This window comes from Myxocyprinus asiaticus, chromosome 42, assembly GCF_019703515.2.
Source record: "Myxocyprinus asiaticus isolate MX2 ecotype Aquarium Trade chromosome 42, UBuf_Myxa_2, whole genome shotgun sequence".
NCBI lineage: Eukaryota > Metazoa > Chordata > Actinopteri > Cypriniformes > Catostomidae > Myxocyprinus > Myxocyprinus asiaticus.
In genome coordinates this window covers 34,358,426-34,384,500 of record NC_059385.1, presented here as the reverse complement: position 1 = coordinate 34,384,500, position 26,075 = coordinate 34,358,426, and the positions used below count along the sequence as shown (strand labels likewise).

General features: G+C 41.7%; 1 protein-coding gene across 3 annotated transcripts in view; it reads right to left on the bottom strand.

Annotated features, from left to right (window-relative positions):
* The window catches only part of ca9 (carbonic anhydrase IX), a 332,582-nt gene that overhangs the window by 239,300 nt on the left and 67,207 nt on the right, over positions 1-26,075 (bottom strand). Inside the window, exons 9-11 of one of the 3 annotated variants that reach the window (XM_051683335.1) lie at positions 5,469-5,534; positions 4,019-4,112; positions 590-1,659 (exon numbers count right to left, since the gene is read on the bottom strand). The exons of 1 other annotated variant lie outside the window; for it this stretch is intronic. In XM_051683335.1, coding sequence (XP_051539295.1) covers positions 1,599-1,659; positions 4,019-4,112; positions 5,469-5,534 — 221 coding nt within the window. In that variant the 3' untranslated portion in view covers positions 590-1,598. Of the gene's footprint in view, positions 1-589; positions 1,660-4,018; positions 4,113-5,468; positions 5,535-7,688; positions 8,541-26,075 lie in introns of those variants that run through there. One more of the 3 variants, XM_051683337.1, reaches the window with a different exon arrangement.

Here is a 26,075-nt window from a genome sequence, read left to right as displayed (position 1 = left end):
CCACAAGAACTTAGAGCGCATTGGGAATTGGGCATTCCAAATTGGGGAGAAAAAGGGGAGAAAATAAAAAAATAAAAAGAATATACAGTTCTAGACATTTCTGGAATCACAAGTTTTAAGGAAATATCTTATAATATAAATATCTAATAGCCTACATGGGGGGGCCTTCGAATATTTTCTCAGACAATGGGGGGCCTTGGAGTCAAAAAGTTTGAGAACCACTGGAGTAAGCAATTCCAGAGAAAGACTGGTGATATTTGAACTCAACTGCCAAACACCCTCCCTTCAGTGCTCCTTCAGAAGCTCCGCCCCCCCCACCCCCCCACCCCCCCAAATTCATGCACACGCAATAGTGTTGTGTGAATCTGTCCAATCCACTTTGTTTTATACCTATTTACAAAGCCAGAGCTGTGTACAAACACCAGGTTGTTTTTCAGCACACACACAGAATGGACAGCTAGAGGACCATGAAAAGATGTCCACGGAATTTGACAAAAAGTGTATTGTATTAATATGATTTACTCCACCTTTAAATCCCGCCTCAACTATATCTGATCTAATTAAAATAAATAGAAGATAAACCAAAATATGATGTCAATAAAAGCCATTTATTAACTTTGTCATATTTAATATAGCAATAATTTTGACATTTGGCAATGAATCCACAACAAAGCCACAGCAATAATGCATGGATTGATGACACACACACACACACACAAAGGGGAATTATGTCATTTACATATCTGAATGCATGGAATTAGTTTGTTCTAATTGGGGCATGTTGTAACACAGTTACAATGTGCCCCGTCAGCACATCTGGGATTTAAACCTGGCTAGTCACTTCTGCTGGCTAGCTAAGGATTGAAAGACTATGCAAGATGCTAGCTAACAGATTGGAGATTAAAATTATACCAAGTTTGCCTAATTTTAAATAAAAACAGAGATGAAAATGAACTTTTGTGTGAATTTTTACTTTTACTACTGTAAAATGAACTTTGGGAATATCTTCCAAAGTTTTTAAAATTTTGCCACAATGTTTTTTGTACACAGTGTTTAGATGGCAACAAGTTAAAAAAAAAAAAAGTTTTGTCTTACCAGTGTGTGTGTGGAAACATTTAAACCATGAGTGTTACAACTTGCCCCGTGTAAGTGTGTAACAGCATGCCCCTCTCTCCCCTACAACACTCTAAATTTCCAAAATCAAAATACCCAAATTTCCAATATCGTGCTGAAGAAGCGATAAAAAAGAAAATAATTTGTTTATTTCAGACACTTTTATGTAGTTGATGTTATTTCAGCATAGTTGCATATAACATTTCTGAATGCAGCCTAAATATACAACATAATTTCAAAATATTCATGGTTCTCTTTTTTTCTAACCCTAACCCTAAACAGACAAAAGTGCTATTGTATAATACATGTTTCTATTAATATGCAACCAAATACTTTGTTTTGGAAAAATGTAGAAATTAGTACCCAAATCTCACTGGGAAGATTCACACAAAGTAAAACATTAGTTTTCTTTTTCCTCAACATACAAACAAGTCAGAAATGTTTCAGTATAAATATGTTCCATGTTACAGTTTAAAAGGTTAGATCTATGCCTCTTCTGTGGCAGCTGGTTTATAAATAACATTTTGCTTGGAGTCTTTTTTAAACCTGTAGAGAAAGAGAAACATATCAGATATTTTGTCCTGTGCCACTGCTTTCCAGAAAGCAGAGAACAATAAAAGGTTACTCAAATAAAAACAAATGTAGACGCAAGTCTGTTCTTAGTCATAAAAAGTTCTTAAACGGCTCTATTTTGGTACCAGCGCAATACGCAAGTGGGCATGGGTGGAAGTGTTTGCATTATCTGTGGGTGTATGCATGCAAACTATGGGTGTGCTGTATGTACATGAAGTGGTGCAAAAGGCAATTTGCTATTTTCCTGAGAAGCAGGTCTGTTTTCAGTACAAAGTCTAAATTTAGTTCCGACATTTGCAGTTTGGAGATTCCACCAGCAGGTGGTATTAAAGTTCATGTCCAAACTCTGAAAATATTTTGAAACATCAAATGATGTCACGGCAATCACTGTCGTAGTTTTAATGATCAAAAATGTATGAGATTTGTGTTAAACTATCTATAGGTCATGGTTTATTTTTCAATTATTATTATTATTATTTATTATTATTATTATTATTATTATTATTATTATTATTATTTACAATTGTATTTATGTAGAGTTATTTTTAAGTTACTGCAAAAGGATCCAGTGAAAGAAAGTTCACATATAGAAAGTCAAGTTGCGACCAACAAACAGAGCCTTGATGTGAGTGCACCCCCGCAATTTGATCAAGACAACAGTTCCTATATTATCTGAAATAAATGTTAATGTCTATGAAGGGCACCCTCGCGCTCCTCCTCCCCCTCACTTTTGCTCTCTCTCACATACACACACACACACACACATATATGCAAACACATACATACTCGCGAGAAACAAACAGAGCCTTCATGTCAGTGCACCCCTGTGACTCAGTGGGGTTGTAAACAGTTGTTTTGCAACGGGAAAGCTATTTACAAGAACGGCAACACGACCATGCTGCTGCTGAGAAGTATACTTAAACCAACATCTTGGCAATTTCAAGCGATGTTACTGCTGACACAACCCGCTGCATGTTGTGGCCACAATACCACCTCTGGGTGTGCATTATTTTTCAATCATTTAACGGCCCATCATCAATTATTCCTTGACTCAGCTAATTAGCATGTTGTGTGCGAAATGTTGCCAAACCCATTTGTGCCTAGACTTAGCACATCCTTAAAAATACCCAAAATTTCATGGCCATGCCCACTGATTTTGCGCTTATGACTTAGAGCATAGCGCTGCGCTTGGTGCTAGCGCTCTTAAAATATGGCCAGTGGAATACAAGTTAAGCTCAATTGACAGCATTTGTGGCATAATGTTAATTACCACAAAAACTAACTGTCTCATCCCTTCTTTTCTTTAAAAAAAGCAAAAATCAAGGTTAGAGTGAGACACACCATTGTACACTTACAAATGCTTTCACTCAAGTGAATAGGGCAGAATTTTTTGTAACCCAGATTTTTGCCTTTTTCCTTGTATGCATCATTATATATAGGATACACTTTTAAAATGTGTAAAAGTAAATCTTTCAATATTGTTTGTTAAAGAATTCAAAACAAAATTTATGCCTGAGCATAAAATGAGTTGGATTGAAAACTTTTCAGATCTACCACAAATAGAAATCAGAGAAACTATTTTTTTTTTTTTTTAAATGACACAAAAATTTAAATAATATAATGATGAAATCTATATATGTCACTTAACAGTTACAGGGCTGTTAGCCTCATCTGACAAAGCAATCAAAATTTTACAGCAGTTACACATACCTGAAACAGCCGCATCATACTGTTGAAGTGCTGATGCCGGCTGAGGCTGTTTTACAGTTTTTTAAAATGTCCATTTCAATATTCTAATAAATCTCCTCACCAAGACAAGTGCACACCTATGAACCGTCTGTCTAAAGTAAAGCAATCGAGGTAATTACATCCAAAAGTTTAAATCTCATTGGCTGGATCGAATGTACTGTAACTTCTTATCGACGATTAGCCAGTTTACATGTCAGTATTTCTTGTCTGAGTGGGTGGTTCTTGTGAAGAGTGAATGAACGTAAAAGAGATACTGTTTGATGCGCAGCGCGCAGAATAGCGATTCTAAAGGATTTTATTTTACTGCGCACATGAAAACTCTGTGATTAGTATATTGTTATAAAAACATCCAGGGCATTTCCTGAAACATCATGGCTTAAGCCTGGTAAGCCCAACCCTAGCGCCGACCCTAGCCACAAATGCTGTCAATTGAGCCGGTACCATTTATTGAACCCGGAATACTTCTTTAAAGTACTTAAATGACACTTAAATGCGTACTTTAATCTCTGCTGGTTGTACTTCACATAGAACCAGAGATGAAAAAATATCAAAAAAATATAAAAATATTAATATATTCACATACTTTGAGTACTTTTTCCGCTGTTGATATGCATATATGGAGAAGGCAAGCAATGTGACTCCAAAGAGAACTCCAAAGATAATTGCTACAATGTACCCTGCCAAATACAAAATCTATGTTTAGAAACAGAACAACTTAATGCATTAATTTCTTACTATGACATAATTATTTTTAAGATGGCATGCACACCTTTTGAGAGTGTTTTAGTAGATAAAGAAGAGGAAAGAAAATACACATTCAAAAGCTGCTTTATCATCATATCAAGTATGAAATAGCATAAATTAATTTCAATGATAGCATAAATTAATTGAAATTTAATTTAAAAAAGTTAAAAAGTACAACCCCAATTCCAAAAATGTTGGGATAGTATGGAAAATGCTAATAAAAACAAAAGGAGTGATTTGTAAATTCTATTCACCCTGTGCTATATTCAAAGCACTACAACAACACATTATTTGATGTTTTACCTAGTTATTTTGTTTTGTCTCTAAATATACACTCACTTCAAAATCATGACAGGCCAGGACTGCTGGCAGGCCATTCTAGCACCCGCACTCTCTGCTTACACAGTCATTGTAATCCGGGCAGTATGTAGTTTGGCTTTATGAAGTGCACAATACGAAGGCCTCATACAATTGCACAGCTAAACACCTGCATAACCGATGAATGGGGTCGAGTGTAATATCACTATTTTTCAAGTGTTTGGGCACTGAATACACAAGTCTGTTAAATTTAGCAAGCAGAACTTTCCCCCATTCATCCATTTTGCAGGTCTTCACCTGTTCAAATGTACAGGGCATTCATTGCCGTATTGTGCGCTTCATAACGCTAAACACATACTGCCCAGATTGCAATTGCATGGCTGAGAGTGCAGGTGCTGGATTGTCCGGCCTCTGCAGTCCTGACCTGTCTCCAATTCAGGACAGTACATTATGAAGTGCAAAATATGGCAACGAAGGCCCCGTAAAATTGTGCAGCTGAAGACCTGCATAATGAATGAATGGAAGAAAATTCTGCTTGCTAAACTTAACAAACTTGTGTCTTCAGTGCCAAAATGCCCAATAAGTGTTATTAGAAGAAATGGTGATGTAACACGGTGGTAAACACTAGACTGTCCCAAATTTTTTGGAGCGTGTTGCAATCATCTGACTTGAAATTAGTGTATACTTTCAAAAAACAATTCAATTCACAAGGTAAAACGTCAAATAATGCGTTGTTGTAGTGCTTTCAATAAAGCACAGGGTGTACAAAATTTGCAAATCACTTTTTGTTTTTATTAGCATATTCCATAATGTCCCAACTTTTTTGAAACTGGGTTGTACCTTAGATATTTCCACATCAAATGAGATTGTGTTAGCAACATACAGTATATTACATTCTCTAATAAGATTTATATCTGCCATGATTGTTGTTAATGATATTGAGAACTATGACGTACGTTCATGATACTTACAGTGAGTTCCATTAGATTCTATTACATCAGCATCTTGTATTCCAGGCATCGGCGCTTCTCTAGGTTCTTCAAAAAATAGCAAACACAGCTTATATCACTCTCATCTTTAAACTAAACATAGATCTTACCCAGTGTTCCAAATTTTGACAAATATCACTAATCAACACTGATGTAAAAATAATAAACAAAGCATTGTCAGTTAGATTAGAAACCATAATCAACAAGAAGCTTAATCAACAATATTAATTATTAAAACAACTCCAATAAAAAACAAACCAGCATTTATAATTGCATCTCTCGATGCAGAAAATGCCTTTGACAGGGTGGAGTGGTCTTTTCTTTCTTCTCCACACTCAATCACTTTGGTTTCAAATAATAATTCAACAAATGGTTTAAAACACTTTTCAACTCACCTACAGTTTGTTATAACCAGGAATTATATCAAAGCCATTTCATTAAAAAATAGGTACTCAACAAGGATGCCCATTATCCCTTTTATTATTTGCAGTTTTTATTGAACCCCATTGTCTGGCTTCTCCATCAACAGCACGAAATCTGAGAATCTGCCTCTCACCAAATTGAACTCGGATGCCGAGTTCGAGACCTGCCCATTTAAACGCATAACCAAAACACTAAAATACATTTGTATATGCATACTAACCAAAACAATAAAACACCTTGGTATCCATATATACCAAAGTAATTTAAGGACCTTAAGATCCATGTACTTTATTATTTTAGTAATATGTTAAAAGGGACCTCAGAATCCCACCTAACCTACTTCTAGAACTATCTCCGTTCAAGCTTAACCTTGGCCCCCTACTGCAAGAAATGCAAAACACCCTGGAAATAATAAACTACCCTTATCCATAATTGGCCACATATCAACTATAAAAATTAACATCTGCCAAAAACTCCCCCCCCTCCCATCTTCTCTGTCACCCTGCCCTGGGTTGGTTCTCCTCTCTTAACAGTATAACCTGTAAGCTTTCTTTGAAGAACAAAAAGCCCCAAATAACATTATGTGCCTAAACAATATGGAGGACTTGGAGCACCCAACCTCTCTTTCCATTTTCTTTCTCAACAGTTAATCTTTATTTATCTCTGGCCAGCAACTCAAACTCTCCCTGGGTAGACATTGAATCTGGTTGATCTGTTTCAGCAATTATAAATCCTACATCTCCCATTCGTAGACAAATCTATAAAAACCTGTTATAGTTACAAAGGCAATATTACCATTAATAGCACCTTGAATGCCTGGTAGAAGATGGATGACATTACAATCTTGGCTCATCAAATCACACACCACTATGGCACAACCCAATTTATTAATCAACAATAAAACCATCCATTTTTCAACTTGGAGTCAGAGGAGTAAACAGCCTGGTTCATCTATACTCTGATGGCCTGTTTATGATCTTCGACCCTATTCAGTCAAAATAAAACTTACCAAATCAGACTAATTTTAACATAATAAAAGAAGTTATAAGAAAAGCAGTCAGCTCCAGAACTCAGAAAATCTCCCGTCTCCATCAAGCTTTTACATCCCTAAAGCCAAAGAAACTGCTATTACAAATACCAAAACTAAAAGCCTCAGACAAATCTATAATAGTTCCAACACAAAAATGGTCTACAGACATTGGCACTGGCCAGAACATCAACTGGGAAACAATTTGTAACAACATATACTCTATGTACTGTAAAACCAAAATTCAACTGATCAAGATTATTCATCGAACACACTTCATTACTTATAAACTCTACCTCATGAGTTACACATAAATTAACACCTGTCCATACTGCCCTTCTATTGATGATTAACTTCCATACATTCTGGCTTTGCCACCGTATGCAGCACATTCTCGGTCTCAGCATCCCAGCATGTCCCATAGATGTGTCTACATTAAACATTTCCAAACATCTAGGACTAGAATTTTTGTTCATGTAATTGTTAAACAAAAACAAAAAACAACATTTTACTTAAGTAGAAAGGAAAACTTTCAATAATTAACTGGCTCAATTTCTTATCAACACACTCCAATCTGGAAAAACTAATTGCATTCATAAAAGACAAAAACAAATCTTTAAAACAAATCTGGTCCCCATTTTTTCAATATCTACTGTAAATGACTCACTGTTCCTCCCTAAATACCATCAAAGATATGTGGTTTCAAAACTGCACACAATGTATTTAATACATTTAATGAATAGTAACAAGTCAAGTCATATTTATTTGGATAGTGCCTTTCACAACACACATCGTTTCAAAAGAGCTTTACAGGAAATCATGCATAAACAGAAAATGAAACTGTAATATCTATAATGTCTTAGAGTCATCATTGTGTAGTTTGATAAAATACAATTGTAAATTGTGTTTTTTAAAAAAGTAATTAAATAATAATTGTATTTAGAAACCCAGTGAGCAAGCCGAAGGCGACTGTGGCAAGGAACACAAAACTCCATTAGATGTTGGTTAATGGAGAAAAATAACCTTGGGAGAAACCAGGCTCACTGTGGGGCCAGTTCCCCTCTGGCTAACATCATGAATATAATGCCAATATTACTCAATTATGTATAATGCAAGTCATGGTTTAAAATTATTCAACTAAGTAAGTGTTAAGGGTCAGTGTTTAAACAAAGATTTTGTAAGAACTGTAAGATTTATGACTAATGTCTTTGAAGTTCATCCAGGATTAACTGCAGAAGTTCATATAGATGCACTGTCCTTTGTTTGTTGGCTGATGAAGGCTTTTGTTGGCAGTTCTATGTATTCCATTATAAGAGTTTAGTCCATCATTAGACCGAGGTGATGCAGGCAGAGATCAGTGAGGTGCATCGCAGTTCAACCGGCCGGTGAATTCGGCTAAGTCCAAGGTTCAGGCAATGGCATACGATGTATCCCATGTCTTATAGTTGGAGTTGGCATCAGTTCATCCTCTGAAGTCCATCGTAATAGGCTGAAGTGATGTTTGGCGGGCACCGGTTGCATTTAGTCGTCATCACTCAGAGACACATAGCAGTGGAGTCCAACACGAAGCAGGAATGGAGCTGGATCCAGCCGGTTCTGGTGACCTTAGGATAGGAGTCCCGAGGTTGAGACAGGGATACAAATAGAATAATATTAGCATAGGTGCCATTCAATTTATTGCAGAGTTATAGATCATGATCAATGTTTCTTGTTTCTGGTTTTGGCAGACCTAACTAAAGCAGCCTAATTGTGAGTTGAAGTATAAATTAGGTGTATGCCTGGCTAAATAGATGAGTCTTTAGTCTAGACTTTAACTGAGTGAGTGTGTCTGCATCTCAAACAGTGTTAGGGAGACTATACCATAGTTTAGGAGCCAAATATGAAATGGATGTACCTCCTTTTGTGGATTTAATTGTTTTATTAACAATTTTATTGATTCCAATCATAAAACATAGAACATAAAAAAACGGAATCAATTATTCACATTACAACCCTCCCCCCGAACACCCCCCCCCCAAACATAACATAAAAAAAAACAAGATATACATTCAAACAACATCAATAATACACAAACCCAACTAAACTACAAATCCCTCTCCACAGCCCCTCCCCGAGAACCCTAAAAAAAATTAAAAAAATAACCCCCCCACTTCCTGACAAACAAATCCCATTTCCCCAGACTTCTAAAAAACATCTCCTCAAATGCCGCCACCTCGCCCATCTTCCCGCACCACTCCCTAAACGAGGGTGCCCCAGCCGACTTCCATCCCCTTAAGATGACTTTTCTGCCAATAATGACTCCGGCTAGGACCCAACTTTTTAAATATCTGTCCCCTATATTAACAGTCATCTCATAACCCAGCATACAGAGTCTGGGGCAAAATGAAAATTGAGTGTCCAATACCTCACATATAAAGCTCTGAACCCCCAACCAAAATTCTTGGATTTTAACACATCCCCAAAAAACATGTGTTGTGTCCCCGTCTTCTGATTGGCACCACCAGTAGGTGGGTGTGACTTTAATACCCAACCTATACAATCTAGAGGGGGTCCAGTAGAATCGATGCAAAATCTTAAATGGCATCAGATGGACCCTTGCATCTCTAGATGTAGACTTGATGCTTTTTAGAATCCTAGCCCACACTCCCTCCTCCAATACCAAATTTAAATCTTTCTCCCATAATCTCTTGAGAAGATGAAGCTCTGTCCCCCATACTCTGAATTAACAGGGAGTAATACACAGATGCCTCATGACCTTTTCCAAAAGCAGCAATCACCACTTCCAGAGTATCTGCCGCTTTAGGGGGGTGTATACTACTCCCAAAAATAGTACAGAACAGGTGGTGCAGCTGTAAATACCTAAAGAACTGAGATATAGGAATCTTAAAATGCTGACCCATTTTCAAAAGATCTCAGCACTCCACTCTCATATAAGTCACCCAGTACAGTAACCCCCCTCCCAATCCACCCAGACCAACAGAAATTACTTATTAATTCATAATTTAGGGTTCAGCCATATGCTTGAGGCAACATTTAAATAAATGTCTGAATTAAACACTCTGGACACTTTTGTCCAAACCACGTGCAAATGCAAGATAACAGGGTGTGACTTAACTTCTCCGGTTAGTTTGATAGAAAGGCTTTGCAATGGCAAAATAGGGGCAAGGACTTCCTGTTCAATACCAAGGAGGGGCTCTCTCAGGAGGAAGTGACCAATGAGCCAAATGTCTGAAACCAAATGCACAATAATAAAACAAAATCTTGGGTAGGCCTAGCCCACCTTTGTCAATCAGCCAATGGGGGCCATGTAACTTGTTGAAATGTAATCTCCCAAATTTTTCAGCTTCCTGTAGGGAAAGATGCGTTTCTTGAAGAAACACTATATCATATTTATTTCGTTTAAGAAAAGAAATAACCTTCCTTCTTTTTATGGGGTGCCCCAACCTATTCACATTCCACGTGGAAAGAGACAATCCACTCATATTCACATTTGACATTTTGACATATTAGAAAAAATAGATTGTGTGTCAAAAATAAAATGATAAAGATCACATTCCAACATTAGTGCAACAGGTAAACCCCGAACTTCCCCCCAAACCAAACAAACAGAAAAAAGATAAACGTACACATCAACCTCACGCATGACAGCGCCAACTGGTGTCCATCCCTCCAAACCAAACAGTCCATGTATGCCCACGAGATCCCCCGCGACAACTTTGCCATTGGATTGCTCAAGTCCGATGCCTCTATACAAATTTTGTGAGACAGAATTACATAACAGAATAAAATCTATAAAACAAACTCCAGCCAATAGGCAGAATAAACACAAAGAATGTGTATATTCATCCACATACTGTCCCGAAGGTGTGTTCCTCCCCAAAACAAACTCCAGCCTCTAGTGGAACCAGCACACACACACACACACACACACATGCACACACAAAAAGAAAAAACTTTCAGTTTCCTCGGACAGTCAAACGAATGTTCATTGAGCCGGCTGTTTCATGAGTGCAGCAGATGACCTAATCATTCCAATGTCCTACAAAAAATATTCCACAAAACATACTCCATCCATAGGAGGCATAAGCACAAGGAACATGCAAATTCATCCAAAACAGTCCCAAGCAGTGTTATTCCACAAAACAAACTCCAGCCGCTAGGCAGAACCAGCACAAAAAGAAACAAAACAGGCACCCAGTTTCCTCAGGCGGTCCACTTGGCTGCAAATCGAATACCACACAATGACTTACTCATTCCATTGACTTTATGAAGGACATTGCTTGTTGGGGACAAGTAAATACTTTGCAGCTATCCTTAGCATCTATTCTCAATCTGGCTGGGAACTTCAGACCCTCCATCGATGCAAATGTTTCTTGGAGTGTTATTCCACAAAACAAACTCCAGCCACTAGGCGGAACCAACACAAAAAGAAACAAAGAAACAGCTTCCTTGGATGGTCAAGTGAATGTTCAGTAAGTCAGGCTCACTTGCTGCAACGTGAGAATCACACCATGACCTACTCAGTCCATTGACTTTATGAAGGACAATGCTCGCTGTGGGCATGTAAATATTTTGTGGCCATCTATTGTTAGTATCTATTCTCAATTTGGCCAGGAACATCAGTGCAAAAGTGACCTTCCGTTGATATAAGAGTTTCTTGCATTTTTGAATCAATCACGTTTCTCTCTTTTCGAATTTGCAAAGTCTGGGAAAAAGAAAATGTTGTGGTTCTTCCAAGAAAGCTTTCCTTTGCTCCTCACCTCGCGTAACACGAGATCTTTATCGGATGATCTCAGAAATTTGGCCAGAATTGATCAGGGCCTGTTTCCCTCCACGGATCTCTGAGCCGGGACCCTGTGAGCTCACTCTATTTCCAGCTTATGGCCTGTTATGTCAAGCAGACTCAGAAAGAGCTCATCTATGAATTTCATCATATCTCAGCCTTCTTCATTCTCAGGATTTCCATCAATTCGGAAGTTGTTTCGCCAATTACAATTCTCCAAGTCCAACTTTTCCCAGACGTGCTGCAAATCTGCCTGGGTCACTAGCGGGTTAGCAGCTAATTCCATCTCCGATGACTCCAGATAATTGATCCGTTTCTCGATGTCCCCCATTCTTGTAACCAACTCAGAAAATTTTGTCTCCGTGGCCATGATCAATCAACGTATTACAGCAAGATCCTCCAAGTCTGCTACAACCTTTCGCCAGCATTGCCGACATACTCGACAGTTGTCGCTGAATCTCTCCCGCAGCACCATCCAAACCGAGACCCTTTTAATGTCTCCAGAGCCCGAGGATTTTGAATTCTTTGACATATTGACTTCATAGAACAGTTATGGAACAGGGTGAATCGAATCTCACTGGTTTATGACACAAAATTATTAAAAACTAGCAAAGTGCGCAGAGCTCGCCGTTCACACATCCGACCCTTGCATGGCGCCGCGCGACTCCCCTCTTTTGTGGATTTTGATATTCTAGGAACTATTAACAGGCCAGAATTTTGCGATTGTTATGAACATGATGGAATATAGCATGGTAGAAGGTCACTAAAGTAATGCGGAGCTAGACCATTCAAAGCTTTGTACATAGTAAACAGAATTTTAAATTTAATACGAAATTTAACAGGTAGCCAATGTAACGATGATAAAATGGGGCTAATGATCATATTTCTTGGTTCTAGTCAGCACTCTGGCTGCTGCATTTTGAACCAATTGAAGTTTACTTATTGATCTTGCTGAACATCCGCCCAGAAATGCATTACAATAATCTAGTCTTGAGGTCATGAATGCATGAATTAGCATGCGGCCACAGGGCTCAAGTCCCCTCGATATGGCACCTCAAACTCCACCCCGCTGCAAGGCCCCACCCGCCGGTATGTCCTACGTGATCATTCCCTTGGTCCCCCTCACCCAGAGTTTGGGCGCATAGCTCGCGCTTTCCAACCCATCGCAATGGCTGACCCGGACCGTCCGACTCGGCTACGTGATTCAGTTCACCAGGCACCCGCCCAGGTTCAGCGGCGTCCGCTTCACCTTGGTGAAGGGCGAGAATGCCGCTACCTTGCGTGCAGAGATCTCTACCCTTCTGCGCAAGGGCGCTTTAGAACCTGTCCCTCCAGCCAAGATGAAAAAAGGGTTCTACAGCCCTTACTTCATCGTACCGAAGAAAGGTGGTGGGTTGCGACCAATCCTGAACCTGCAAGTACTGAACCAGGCTTTGCACAGACTCCGGTTAAAGATGCTGATGCAAACACGCATTCTAGCGAGCGTCCAACATCTAGATTGGTTCGCGGTGGTAGACCTGAAGGACACGTACTTCCACGTCTCGGTCCTACCTCAACACAGACCCTTCCTGCGGTTTGCCTTCGGGGGCCAGGCGTACCAGTACAAGGTCCTCCTCTTCGGCCTGTCCTTGTCCCCTCGTGTCTTCACAAAGCTCGCGGAGGCAGCCCTTGCCCGGCTAAGGGAAGTGGGCATCCGTATTCTCAACTATCTCAACGACTGGCTGATCTTAGCTCACTCTCGAGAGTTGCTATGCGCACACAGGGACCTCGTGCTCCGGCACCTCAGCCGAATGGGGCTTCAGGTCACCTGGGAAAAGAGCAAGCTCTCCCCAGTTCAGAGCATCTCTTTTCTCAGTCTGGAGTAGGACTCAGTCTCGATGACAGCATGCCTCACGAACGAGCATGCACAGTCGGTGCTGAACTGTCTGAAGGTGTTCAGACGGAGAACAGCGGTTCCACTGAAACACTTTCAGAGGCTCCTGGGGCATATGGCATCCTCAGCGGCGGCCACACCGCTCGGGTTGATGCATATGAGACTGTTTCAGCACTGGCTTCGGACTCGAGTCCCGAAATGGGCATGGCGCCGCGGGACACATCGCATGACCATCATGCCGGTCTGTCACCACCTCTTCAGCCCTTGGACCAACCTGGCATTTCTACGGGCAGGGGTTCCCCTAGAGCAGGTCTCCAGGCATGTCGTGGTTACAACAGGTAATGTCTTCCCCTTGGAAGTGACACCCCCACCCCCCCCGACGTGGACACTCGCAGATCCCAGTCCATTAACAAAATTCCACTCTTTTTGGGGAGAACAAAGAGGGAAAAGAGGCCTCGGCTGGGCTAGCCTGTCCCTATAGTTGGGCAGTCAACTTGTTCCTGATGGACCGTTCGACGGTCATAAGAGCGTTGGGTGAGGTTACGTGATGGCCTGGTTTGCTGGCTACAAAGCACACAGCAGTCTGCCCATCACACACTGCCAGTTCACACAACACAGTTCAGCTAGTTGTGGCGTTTTGTATAGGGACCCCTAGTGTCACTACATCGACACAAATTCGAGTGAGTGACAGATAGGGAACGTCCTGGTGGAGGGAACGAGACGTTGTGCCCCTCTTGCCACAATGCTGAACTACCTGCTGAAATGGCCGGGACCTGGTCTCGGCTCCTCAGCACAAAACCTGAATGAGTGGTTGCATACCAGCTCCTTTTCTACCCGTATGTCCGGGGGAGTGGCATGCAAATTCCATTTGCCAATTCTCATTGGCCTTTTTTCAAAAAAGCAGAGGTGTTTTGTCACTCCAAGTGTGACCCCTAGTGTCACTACATCGACAAAATGTCTCGTTCCCTCCATTAGGGAACGGAGGTTATGAAAGTAACCAGGATGACCAGGTACTGTGACAGATGATTGCATAATTCCAATTTTATTTCTGATTATTTCAATTTTATCAGTAAAGAAATTCATGAAGTCATTACTCTTGTGCAGTGCCGGAATATCTGGTCCAGTTGAGGCTTTATTCCAAACCAATTTAGCCACAATACTGAATAAACACCTAGGATTGTTGTGGTTATTTTCTATGAGTTTGCTAAAATATGCTGACCTGGCAGCTTTTAGTGCCTGTCTGTAGCTACAGACACTATCCTTCCATGCATCGCGAAATACCTCTAATTTTGTATTCTTCCACTTGCGCTCCATTTTCCGAGCTGCTCTCTTGAGAGCATGAGTGTGATCGTTGTACCATGGTGCAGGGCATTTTCTTTAATTTTCTTTAATCAAATGGGGGCAACACTATCAAGAGTTCTTGAGAAGACTGTATTTATATTTTTTGTTATTTCATCAAGTTCTTCTAGGCTTTGGGGTTTACTGAGTGTATGAGATAGATCTGGAAGATTATTAATGAAGTTATCTTTAATGGTCGAAAGAATTGTTCTACCTGAATGATAGCATGGTGTAGATTGAGTAACATTAGCTGATCGCAGCATAGAAGAGACGAGGTAATGATCTGAGATGTCATCGCTCTGTGGCAGAATTTCTATATTATCAACATCAACTCCATATGACAGAATTAAATCTAGCATATGATTATGGCAATGAGTTGGAGTAAGACAAAATGTAACAGGACCAAGAGAGTTGAGAATATCGATAAATGCTAATCCCAATGTGTCATTTTCATTATCTATGTGAATGTTGAATTCACCAACAATTAAAGCCCTATCTACAGTAACTACAAGATCAGATAAAAAATTAACAAATTCACCAAGGAAATCAGAATAAGGCCCAGGTGATCTATATACTGTAGCAAGGGCAAAAGACGACAGTTTTTTATTTATATCTGATGGTGTCACATTAAGCATTATTAGTTCAAAAGACTTAAACTTATATCCTGTCCTCTGAGTAACACCAAAAATGTCACTGTAAATTGTAGCAACACCTCCTCCTCGACCCTTCAGACGAGGCTCATGTTTATAACAATAACCTGGGGGAGTAGATTCATTTAAACTAATATATTAAGCCAGGTTTCGGTCAAACAGAGCGAATCTAAACTATGATCTGTAATAATTTAATTTGCAATTAGTGCTTTGGTAGAAAGAGATCTAATGTTTAGTAGCCCTACCTTCATATGATGTTTATCTTTATTTTTTAAATTTATTTATTTTTTTCATGTTTGACCTTAATCAATTTTTTTCTAAATGATTTAGTGAGAGTCCTGTGTTTGGTAGTTTGGGGACCAGACACAGTCTATGTGATATCTAGGTGATACAGTCTCTATGTGTTGTAGTTTATGTGACCTGTGTGACGTCTCAAGGCAGCTAGCAAACATTCAGATTAACCAGTTTGTCTGCTTCCTGACCTGGACCCCAGTTAGTCAAATACTATCATTATTAAGACTATGAGCCAAATTACTAGAGAGAAGAGCGGCACCTTCCCTGGAGGGATGGAGTCCACCTCTCTTTAGCAGGTCAGGTCTACCCCAAAAACTCTTCCAACTGTCTATAAATCCTATGCTATTCTCCGGACACCACTCAGACATCCAGCCATTCAGTGACACTAATCTACTATAAACCTCGTCATCACGATGAGCAGGGAGGGGGCCAGAGCATATTACAATGTCTGACATTTTTTTTTCGCAAGTTCACACACCTCTTTAACATTATCTCTAGTGATCTCCGACTGGCGAAGCCGGACATCATTAGTGCCGACATGAATAACAATTTTAGAAAATCTACGCTTAGCATTAGCTAGCACATGTAAATTTGATCTGATGTCAGACGCTCGAGCCCTGGAAATGCATTTAACAACAGTGGCTGGAGTCTCTGTTTCCACGTTCCTTACAATAGAATCACCAATTAATAGGGCTCTTTCAACATGATTCTCAGTGGGTGCATCACTGAGTGGGGAGAATCGATTGGAAACCCTAACAGGAAAGAGAGAGTGGTGTCGCTTTGCTGAGCGAGTATGCCACCGAGACGTCACCCAAACGCCCTGCTGCGGGGGCTCTAGAGCCGGAACCAAAGTGTGTGTGTTGCTCGTTGTACTACCTGCATCTGAAACAGTATCTACCGGCTTTTCTTTCTCACTGACCTCCACTAGCGTTCGGATGCATGTCTCTAATTCATTAACCTTCTCCGTCAGCCTGACTAATTCCTTACATTTATCACATGTGAATCCCTCACTGCTGACAGAAGAAGCTATAGTAAACATGTATCATGCAATACAGGAAGAAAGAACATGAGCGGATGCCATGACTTACCACAATTGTTTGTTGTTGTTGTTGGTTGTTCCTGAGCGGTGAGGGTTTGAGATTGATGTGAATCCCTCACGCAATTGTTTGTTGTTTTGGTTGTTCTTGATAAGAGGTGCTTTGAGATCGGTGCAATAATCCGTGTAACACAGAGGAGAAAAACAGGTGTGTGCTGTAAAATGCGCGCAGTTTAATCGTGATAAAAATAGAAAGCGGAGGCACGCAGAGGGCCTGGGTAGCTCAGTGGTAAAATATGCTGGCTACTACCCCTGGAGTTTGCTAGTTCGCTAGTTCGCTAGTTCCAATCCCAGGTCGTGCTGAGTGACTCCAGCCAGTTCTCCTCAGCAACCAAATTGGCCCGGTTGCTAGGGAGGGTAGAGTCACATGGGGTAACCTCCTCGTGATCGCTATAATGTGGTTCGTTCTCGGTGGGGCGCGTGGTGAGTTGAGCATGGATGCTGCGGTGGGTGGCGTGAAGCCTTTACACACGCTATGTCTCCATGGCAACGCACTCAACAAGCCACGTGATAAAATGCGCGGGTTGTCCTCCACCACCCGGACTGAGGCGAATCACTACGTGACCACGAGGACTTAAAAGCACATTGGGAATTGGCAATTCCAAATTGGGAGAAAAAGGGGAAAAATCCCCCCAAAAAAAGAAAGCGGATGCATGCAGAAAATGCACGCAGTTGAATCACGATAAGAGAATAATGCGGGAGAAAACCTGATGCGTGCTGAAAAATGGCAGATGTTAAGGATAAAAAGCTGAAAACAGATAGATAAGCAATGCTAAAAAAAAAGCAGAAAAAACAGAAAAACCCAAAACATGTGGTAAAATGACAAATGATAAAATGATGAATGTATGAGAATAAAAATAAGCAATGCTAAGCAGGCTAGCAGGCCACAAACACTCGTGTAGCATGCCATCAGAATCAGGAACAGGAAGATATTAAACATTGATTTGTTTAATAATGATCATAAAATAAAAACATAAAAGATCAGATGCAATTAAAAATAATTTTTATAGTACACTACACACTTTAGTCCTCCTGTGGTGCCCAGGTATTTCCCTGAAGATCAAATTTAATAACAAATGCTCCTTTGACTGCAGTTTTGTATTCGTCACATTTAGAACAGTATTTTCAGATTTTTTTTCTTTTTTGCCATTGACTCGCAAGTGTTAGCTTTACAGGTCACATACAGAGGTTGCACTACAAATATCTGACAGACCCAGTTGCAAAATTTCAATCATGGTCTATTTTTATCAGTAATATTTGTTTAAATTTCCCTGATAGGTAGTAGAGCCTATTTGATGCTTTCTCGATATGGTCAACAATTTCAGTTACAAATTACATTGCGTGGCAAGTGTAGGCCTAAAGGCCTTTTCACACCAGAGGCGACGTGATTATAAGAGGCAAATCACCAACGAATGGCCCTAGCACATAGAAAGCGACATGAATGACAGCCATTAGGACATTCACGCCTATACAATAGGTGGTGCTAATTGACCACGACAGGTGGTGAGTCAGATAAACTTATAATTAAGGAGGTTTACAAGATTTGTGAGGTGTGCAAAAGTTCAGGCCCTGATAATATTTGTGGCAGCGAACTAAAATAATGTGCAGAACAACTAGCCATTGCCTTCACACCTGTCTTTCAGGCCTCTTTAGATCAGCGTATTGTGCCATTGTTCTGGAAATCTTCTATTATTTCACTCATTCATAAAGTTCATAAACCTCTCAATCGAAATGATTTTAGATCCATAGTACTGACATCCCTTGTAATGAAAATTTTTGAGAGTAGAGTTAAACAACATATTTTGAAGTTCTTTAAGCCTCTTTTAGATAAGATACAATTTAGGGGGCTTGATGATGCAGTTTTAACCTTGTTGAATTTAATATATACACACCTTGAGAAGCACAAGACACATGTGAACGAGACGTTGTGTCGATGTAGTGACACTAGGGGTCACTCTTGGGAGCCTGAGACACCTCTGGTCTTTGATAAAAGGCCAATGAAAATTGGCGAGTGGTATTTGCATGCCACTCCTCCGGACATACGGGTATAAAAGGAGCTGGTATGCAGCCACTCATTCAAGTTTTATGCTGAGGAGCTGAGACAAGGTCCGGCCATTTCAGCGGGTAGTTCAGCGTTGTGGCAGGAGGGACACAGCGTCTCGTTCCCTCCATCAGGGAACGGAGGTTACACAAGTAACCATGATGTTCCCTATCTGTCACTCACTCGATGTTGTGTCGATGTAGTGACACTAGGGGTCCCTATTCAAAACGCCGCAACTGGCTGAGCTGTGTTACGTGAACTGGCGGTGTGTGCCGGGCAGACAACTGTGTGCCTCGTAGCCAGCGCACCAGGCTGACATGTAACCTCCCCCAACATAGCTATGAGTGTCGAACGGCCCTTTGGGGACAAGTCGACTACCCAAAAGATAGAGACAGGCTAGCCCAGTCGTGGCCTCTTTTCCCCTTCTTTTTTTCACTCCCTAAAAAAAGGGGGGATTATCCAACTGGGCCGACCAGGTCTAGTCAGGGGGTGTCCCTCCCAATGAGCCAGTGGGCGATCCTCTGCTTGGAGACAGCACTTCCTTTCCGCTGTGCACCAAAGCAGACAAAGAGCTGCTCAGAGATCCTAAAGCTCTGTATGCGATCCAAATAGATGCGTAAAGTGCGCACCGGACACAGCAACGACAGGGCTGGGTCTGCCTCCTCCTGGGGCAGCGCTCGCAGGTTCACCACCTGGTCCCTAAAAGGGGTCGTGGGAACCTTGGGCACATAGCCCGGTCGGGGTCTCAAGATCATGTGAGAGTAGCCTGGACCAAACTCCAGGCACGTTTCGCTGACAGAGAACGCTTGCAGGTCTCCTACCCTCTTGATGGAAGTGAGTGCAGTCAGGAGAGCAGTCTTCAAGGAGAGTGCCTTAAGCTCAGCTGACTGCAAAGGCTCAAAAGGGGCTCTCTGTAGACCCTGAAGAATTACAGAGAGGTCCCATGAGGGAACGAGGCACAGTCTGGAGGGGTTCAGCCTCCTGGCACCTCTAAGAAACCTGATGATCAGGTCATGCTTCCCTAAGGACTTACTGTCCACTGTGTCATGGTGTGCTGCTATAGCAGCAACGTACACCTTCAAGGTGGAAGGGGACAGCCACCCTTCCAACCTCTCCTGCAGCAAGGAAAGCACCGGTCCGATTGCGCATCTCTGGGTGTCTTCCCATTGGGAAGAACACCACTTAGCGAACAGATGCCACTTAAAGACATACAGGCGCCTCGTAGAGGGGGCCCTAGCCTGAGTGATCATGTCTACCACCGCGGGTGGTAGGCCGCTTAGGTTTTCCATGTCCCATCCAGGGGCCAGACATGGAGATTCCAGAGGTCTGGTCGCGGGTGTCAGATGGTGCCAGAAGGGTCTGTGTCGAGGTAGAATCGAGACGTGAAAGTACACGTCCTTCAGGTCTACCACCGCAAACCAATCTTGATGCCGGACGCTCGTCAGAATGCGTTTTTGCGTCAGCATCTTGAACGGGAGTCTGTGTAAAGCCCGGTTCAGTACTCGCAGGTCCAAGATTGGCCGCAACCCACCGCTTTTTTCGGTACGATGAAGTAGGGGCTGTAAAACCCCTTCTTCATCTCGGCCGGAGGGACAGGTTCTATTGCACCCTTCCATAGGAGGGTGGCGATCTCCGCGCGCAAGGTAGCAGCGTTTTCGTCCTTTACCAAGGTGAAGTGTATACCGCTGAACCTGGGCGGATGCCTGGTGAACTGAATCATGTAGCCGAGTCAGATGGTCCGGATAAGCCATCGCGACAGATTGGAAAGCGCAAGCCACGCACCCAAGCTCAGCACGAGGGGGACCAAAGGGACAATCTCGTCGGATGTACCGGCAGGTGGAGCCTTGCGGCGGGGCGGAGCTCGAGATACCACACCATGTCATGGCCGTGCTGAGATCAGGGACATTGAAGTACTTACCTGGCTCCTTGTGACCACCCCCGGAACAGCCTGGGATGGGGGAGGAAGAGGCCTGTCCTCGTGATCCGTGGAGACTGTCACATCGGAGGCGGATTTGTGCCGCTGGAGTGCCAAACCTGCCAAATAGAGTGGTGGACAGTGGTCGTGATGATGGCCGTGCACACCAGATATGTGACCTAGGGAACAAGGAAACCGCTCTTGCTGAACTCTTGGGTACTGCAGCCATTTGGGCATGCAGCACAATTAAATGCAAAGGTAACAAAAGATTCTCCTCCCGGCCCTCGACCGGGGGATGGAGTGGTCTGCTTACCAGCTCCAAAGCAGCGGGTTTCGTCGTCCCAGGGTCACCTGTCTCAGGGGTGCTTCGAAGCCTTTCGCGGGTTCTTGGCGGCCACGAGACGGGTGGTGTCTGCTTCCTGCGGTGGGCTCCACGCTGGGGCCGGGCCACAGGGGCGGGCTGCAGCAGAGCTGGTGTAGTCACCGCAGGGGGACACCCTTGGCGACGAGCAGACGGGGTGCAGGATCTTGAACCACGCTGGGGCAGGTTGTGCCAGATAACCTCTGTCTGCTGCTTCACCGCTGAGAACTGCTGGGCAAAGTCAGAGGCCTTGGCCATCAGAGATGACGTAAACCTACAGGCCTTGGATGGGAGCTTTGGGTGCCCGTGCCAGGTGGCGGCACTCTGCGGGCATAGGTGCACCGCAAGTGCCTTTATCCACCGGGGGATTGCCAAATAGCCCTTGGCCGCCCCACCATCGAGGGTAGTGAGGGTGGGTAAGCTGAAAGATCAGGACCGGGCAGTAAAAAGTGCCTCCCACGACCTTGTCAGCTCTTCATGCACTTCTGGGAAGAAAGGAACGGGGGCGGGGTGTGGCTTTGAGCACCGCCGCGAGCCCAGGAACCAATCATCGAGCCGCGAGGGTTCAGGGGAGAGCGGAGGGTTCCACTCTAGCCTGACGCTCGCGGCTGCCCGGGAAAGCATGTCATCATCTCCGCGTCAGCCTGTGACTGGGCAACCACACCCGAAGGGAGGAGCCCAGCTGAGGCTTCCGCGTCCGACTGGACGAGCCCACTCTCCGATGCTGCGCTCGAGAGCTCATCACTTCCGCGGGCTTTGAATAAGAGGTCGAACTCGGCATGAGACGAGCCGGCAGACTCATCCGAAAACCCGATCGGGGCAGACGAGCGTGCTGGGGAATGGGATGTCCGCGGGGGGATATCCGGTGGATGCGGTCCCATTGGGGTCCCCAAATAACCCCCGGTGCTAACCGCGCTGGCCTCATACCCATGGGTAGAAGGACCGAGGCGGGGAGCCTCTGGGGTGGCTTGCTTTCTTACGAAGGTAAGCCGCGACCGCATCGTTGCCATGGACATGTTCTCGCAATGAGTACATGACCATCCACGAACGCTGTCTCCGCGTGAGCAGTGCCCAGACACGAAAGACAGTGATCGTGACCGTCAGAAGGTGAGAGATAACGAGCGCAACCAGGAATATCACACAAAGGAAAGGCATCTTTAAAAAGAGACGCGTCTTTAAAAAGACGTTCCGTGTGTGCCGCTCTTTAAGAGAAATATACTCTTTTAGAGAAACATACTCTTATTTCTGCCAAAGCACCCAGGGGCATTCTCTGCAGTGCATCAGTGCAGAGGAGGGAGAAGCCGCTGAAATGCGCTCTCAGATCCAGCAGAGGTGAATGAACAGTCGTGGGAATTCAGCTCAGTGAGCATGACCGTTCGGCTCCGAAGAGAAAATCTGAATGAGTGGTTGCATACCAGCTCCTTTTATACCCATATGTCCGGGGGAGTGGCATGCAAATACCACTCGCCAATTTTCATTGGCCTTTTTTCAAAGACCAGAGGTGTCTCGGGCTCCCAAGAGTGACCCCTAGTGTCACTACATCGACACTATAATGTCGAGTGAGTGACAGATAGGGAACTCCTGTTTGGTTTGAAATACAGATTAGACAAAGTAAATGACAATTGATTATAGGAAAACAAAAAATGAATCCTGCACCATTATTAAGGGAAAGACTATAGAATCAGTGGAAAAGCATAAATATCTGGGAATTGTGTTAGACAGTAAGTTATAGTGTTGAGCACATTGTCAAAAAAGGACAGCAGAGTCTATACTTTCTCAGAAGAATAAGTACTTTTAATTTTGACAATAAATTCTTAACCCTATTCTTTAAAAGGTTTTCTGCAGATTTTATGAAGCTAAATTTAAGACTTTTTAAAGATCTTTTTAAGACCAACTAGGAAGACCAAAATGAAATTTAAGTAATAAATTCAAGGGAACATATAAATTCAATATATCATCACATCGTTCTCTAAATGTAAATGCGTAGGGAGCACAAGAACAGTCATATATATACTGTTTATACAGTAGTAACACTTCAAAGTTTAAAAAACACAACGGATCTCCATTACTTTTTAATTCATTTGAACAAAAATAACACAATAAGGCTTGAATACCTCTGCCCCTAACAACCAAAATGGCTAAATAAATTTGGTCTTCTGATCAGACACATTGTATCAGATATATTCCTCTATGACACTGCTGTTTCACTTGAATAGTGTTTAAACAACACCCAAAAATATACCTCAAAGCTTTGGAATAAAATATAAGTTATCACCACCTAACATGTAAAAATAAGATTTTATTTAAAACATTTTGGTCATTTAATCTAGAAGCTCAACAAAAGGAGCATATATGATTTTCTTTTCTTTTGTTATAAGAACCTCCCTATGATTCTGCAATCTAAATCCCTTGTCCTAGATTAACCAATAAAATATAAATTTACAGAAATGTATACACTGTGACACTTAGCTGACATGATACAAGAACGGCAAAGAGACATGCCAAATTTTGCACAGACCCTCAGATCATGTTCCTGATGAAGCAAACCAAGTTTAGTTTCAATACGACAAACTGTTGACAAGATATAGCCTCACTTCCTGTTTTACATCGACCTCGTTAAATTTGTGTTAACGTAACAAAATCTAAATTAGGTATTACTCATTCTATGCAGGTCAGTCTGGAGGTTATTTTAATCGGGCAAAGTTTGAAGGAATAGTAGCGAATAAACAATAAACATCATAATCCAAGATGGCGGCCACTGTAATGGGCAGAGTTTTAATTTAAGCGGCCCATTTTTATCATCAGGAGGAGCATAATTATATGCAAAAATAATTTTGTTTCTAAGAGAAATGATTCAAAAGATGAGCACAAAATAAAATAAAAATTTTGAAATGGTGGTGGTGCTATAGAGTGTGTCCTAGATACCGCATATTTGGTGTGGGGGCAATTCGAGCCGAGAAATTATTCTTCACTTTGAAACGACTTAAATGCAACGAAAAACACTCCCTTCTGCACATGGAACTGTCTGTGGCAAGAATACATGGAACCACCCAAAAGACTATTATTGCATGGATAAGGGCCATCTCTCAAATTAAAGAACTGTTGTAAGGGATGTAATTACCTTAAGTGTCTCATATGCAATGGTCTGTAAAATGCCTATGTCATTTTTGTTTACTCTTATTAGTTTGTGTATGGTGGGGTTATTCCTTTATGTTACACACTTTTCACTATAACACTCATTAAAGGAGTAGAGAGAGAGTGGATGGGGAGCGAGGGAGGGTTACATGGTCGCCAGGGGAGGGTGGGTGGGGTTTCAACAAAGAAAAAACACTGTCCAATGTGTAATTTTTACTGTAATCCTCTTGGCATGTTTGTATATTAACACTTGACAGTTGTGAATAAAAATTTGATCACAAAAGAAAAACACAATCCTCATGCAGCATTTAATACCGTGACCTCATGAATTTAAGATTTGTTGCTCTGATTTAAGAACTTTTTATGGCCTTAATTTGTGAAAGGGCAATTTAAGACTAAGAATTTTGTAAGACCTGCAGAAACCCTGTTTAAATCTTTTGTAGAATGTGTTCTAACTTTCTGCATCTTCTGTTGGTTTGGAAATGTAAACACAATACATAAAAACAGTTTAAGAAGGATTACCATCACTGCGCATAAACTAATAAGGGGAAAAGCTCTATGTCTTAAAAATATTAATGAAGCTAGAGCAATGAATAAAGCAACTAAAAACTTAGGTGATCCTAAGCACCCCCTGTGGGAAGAATTTGTACTATTTCCCTCGGGCAGAAGGTATTTGATTCCAACATACAAAACAAATAGAATGAAGCAGTCTTTTTATTCCAACAGTAATTTTGCTACTAAAGAATGTAAGGTAGAATTTAGCTTAACTTATGACCATTATTTCAAATGTTTTATTTACTCTTTTGTTTTTGGTTTTTTTTTTTTGACTGTGTAAATTCTTTTGTAATTAACATTTTTATTGATTCATGTGCATATGACAATGAAAAAAAACTCATATATAATGAATCAACATTTTACATTTAAACCCTACTAATACAATCCCACCCTGACCCCTAACGAACACCCCTGTGGTCCCACATAAAACACACACAATCCAAAAAAAATAATATATATATATATATATATATATATATATATATATATATATATATATATATATATATATATATATATATACATACATATATACACACATATACACACACACATACATATACATACATACACAGATACACATACATACACTTACATAAAATAAAATATATTATATATATATATATATATACATACATACACACACATACACAAATAAATAAAATAATAAACATACATGATTAAACTACACTCTCCACATCCCCTCCCTGAGATTCCCCCCAAAAAACTAAATATTTGCCCCATTTTTTAGCAAATAAGTCCCTCAACCCCAGCCTTCTACTTACCGCCTCTTCAAATGCAGCTACCCTCCCCATTTCCACACACCACTCCGAAAAAAAGGGTGCTCCACTTGACTTCCAGCCCCTTAAAATTACTTCCCTGCCGATCATGAGACTGATGGGTCAGAACCCAATTTTTTATGTGACTGTCCCCTAAATGCATGACTGCTCCATCACCCAAAATACAGAGTCTGGGACAAAGCAAAACCTGAGTGTTCAAAACGTCGCACAAATACCTCTGAACCCTCAACCAAAACTCCTGGATCTTAACACACCCCCAAAAGACATGGGTAGTGTCTCCAACTTCTGACTGGCATCG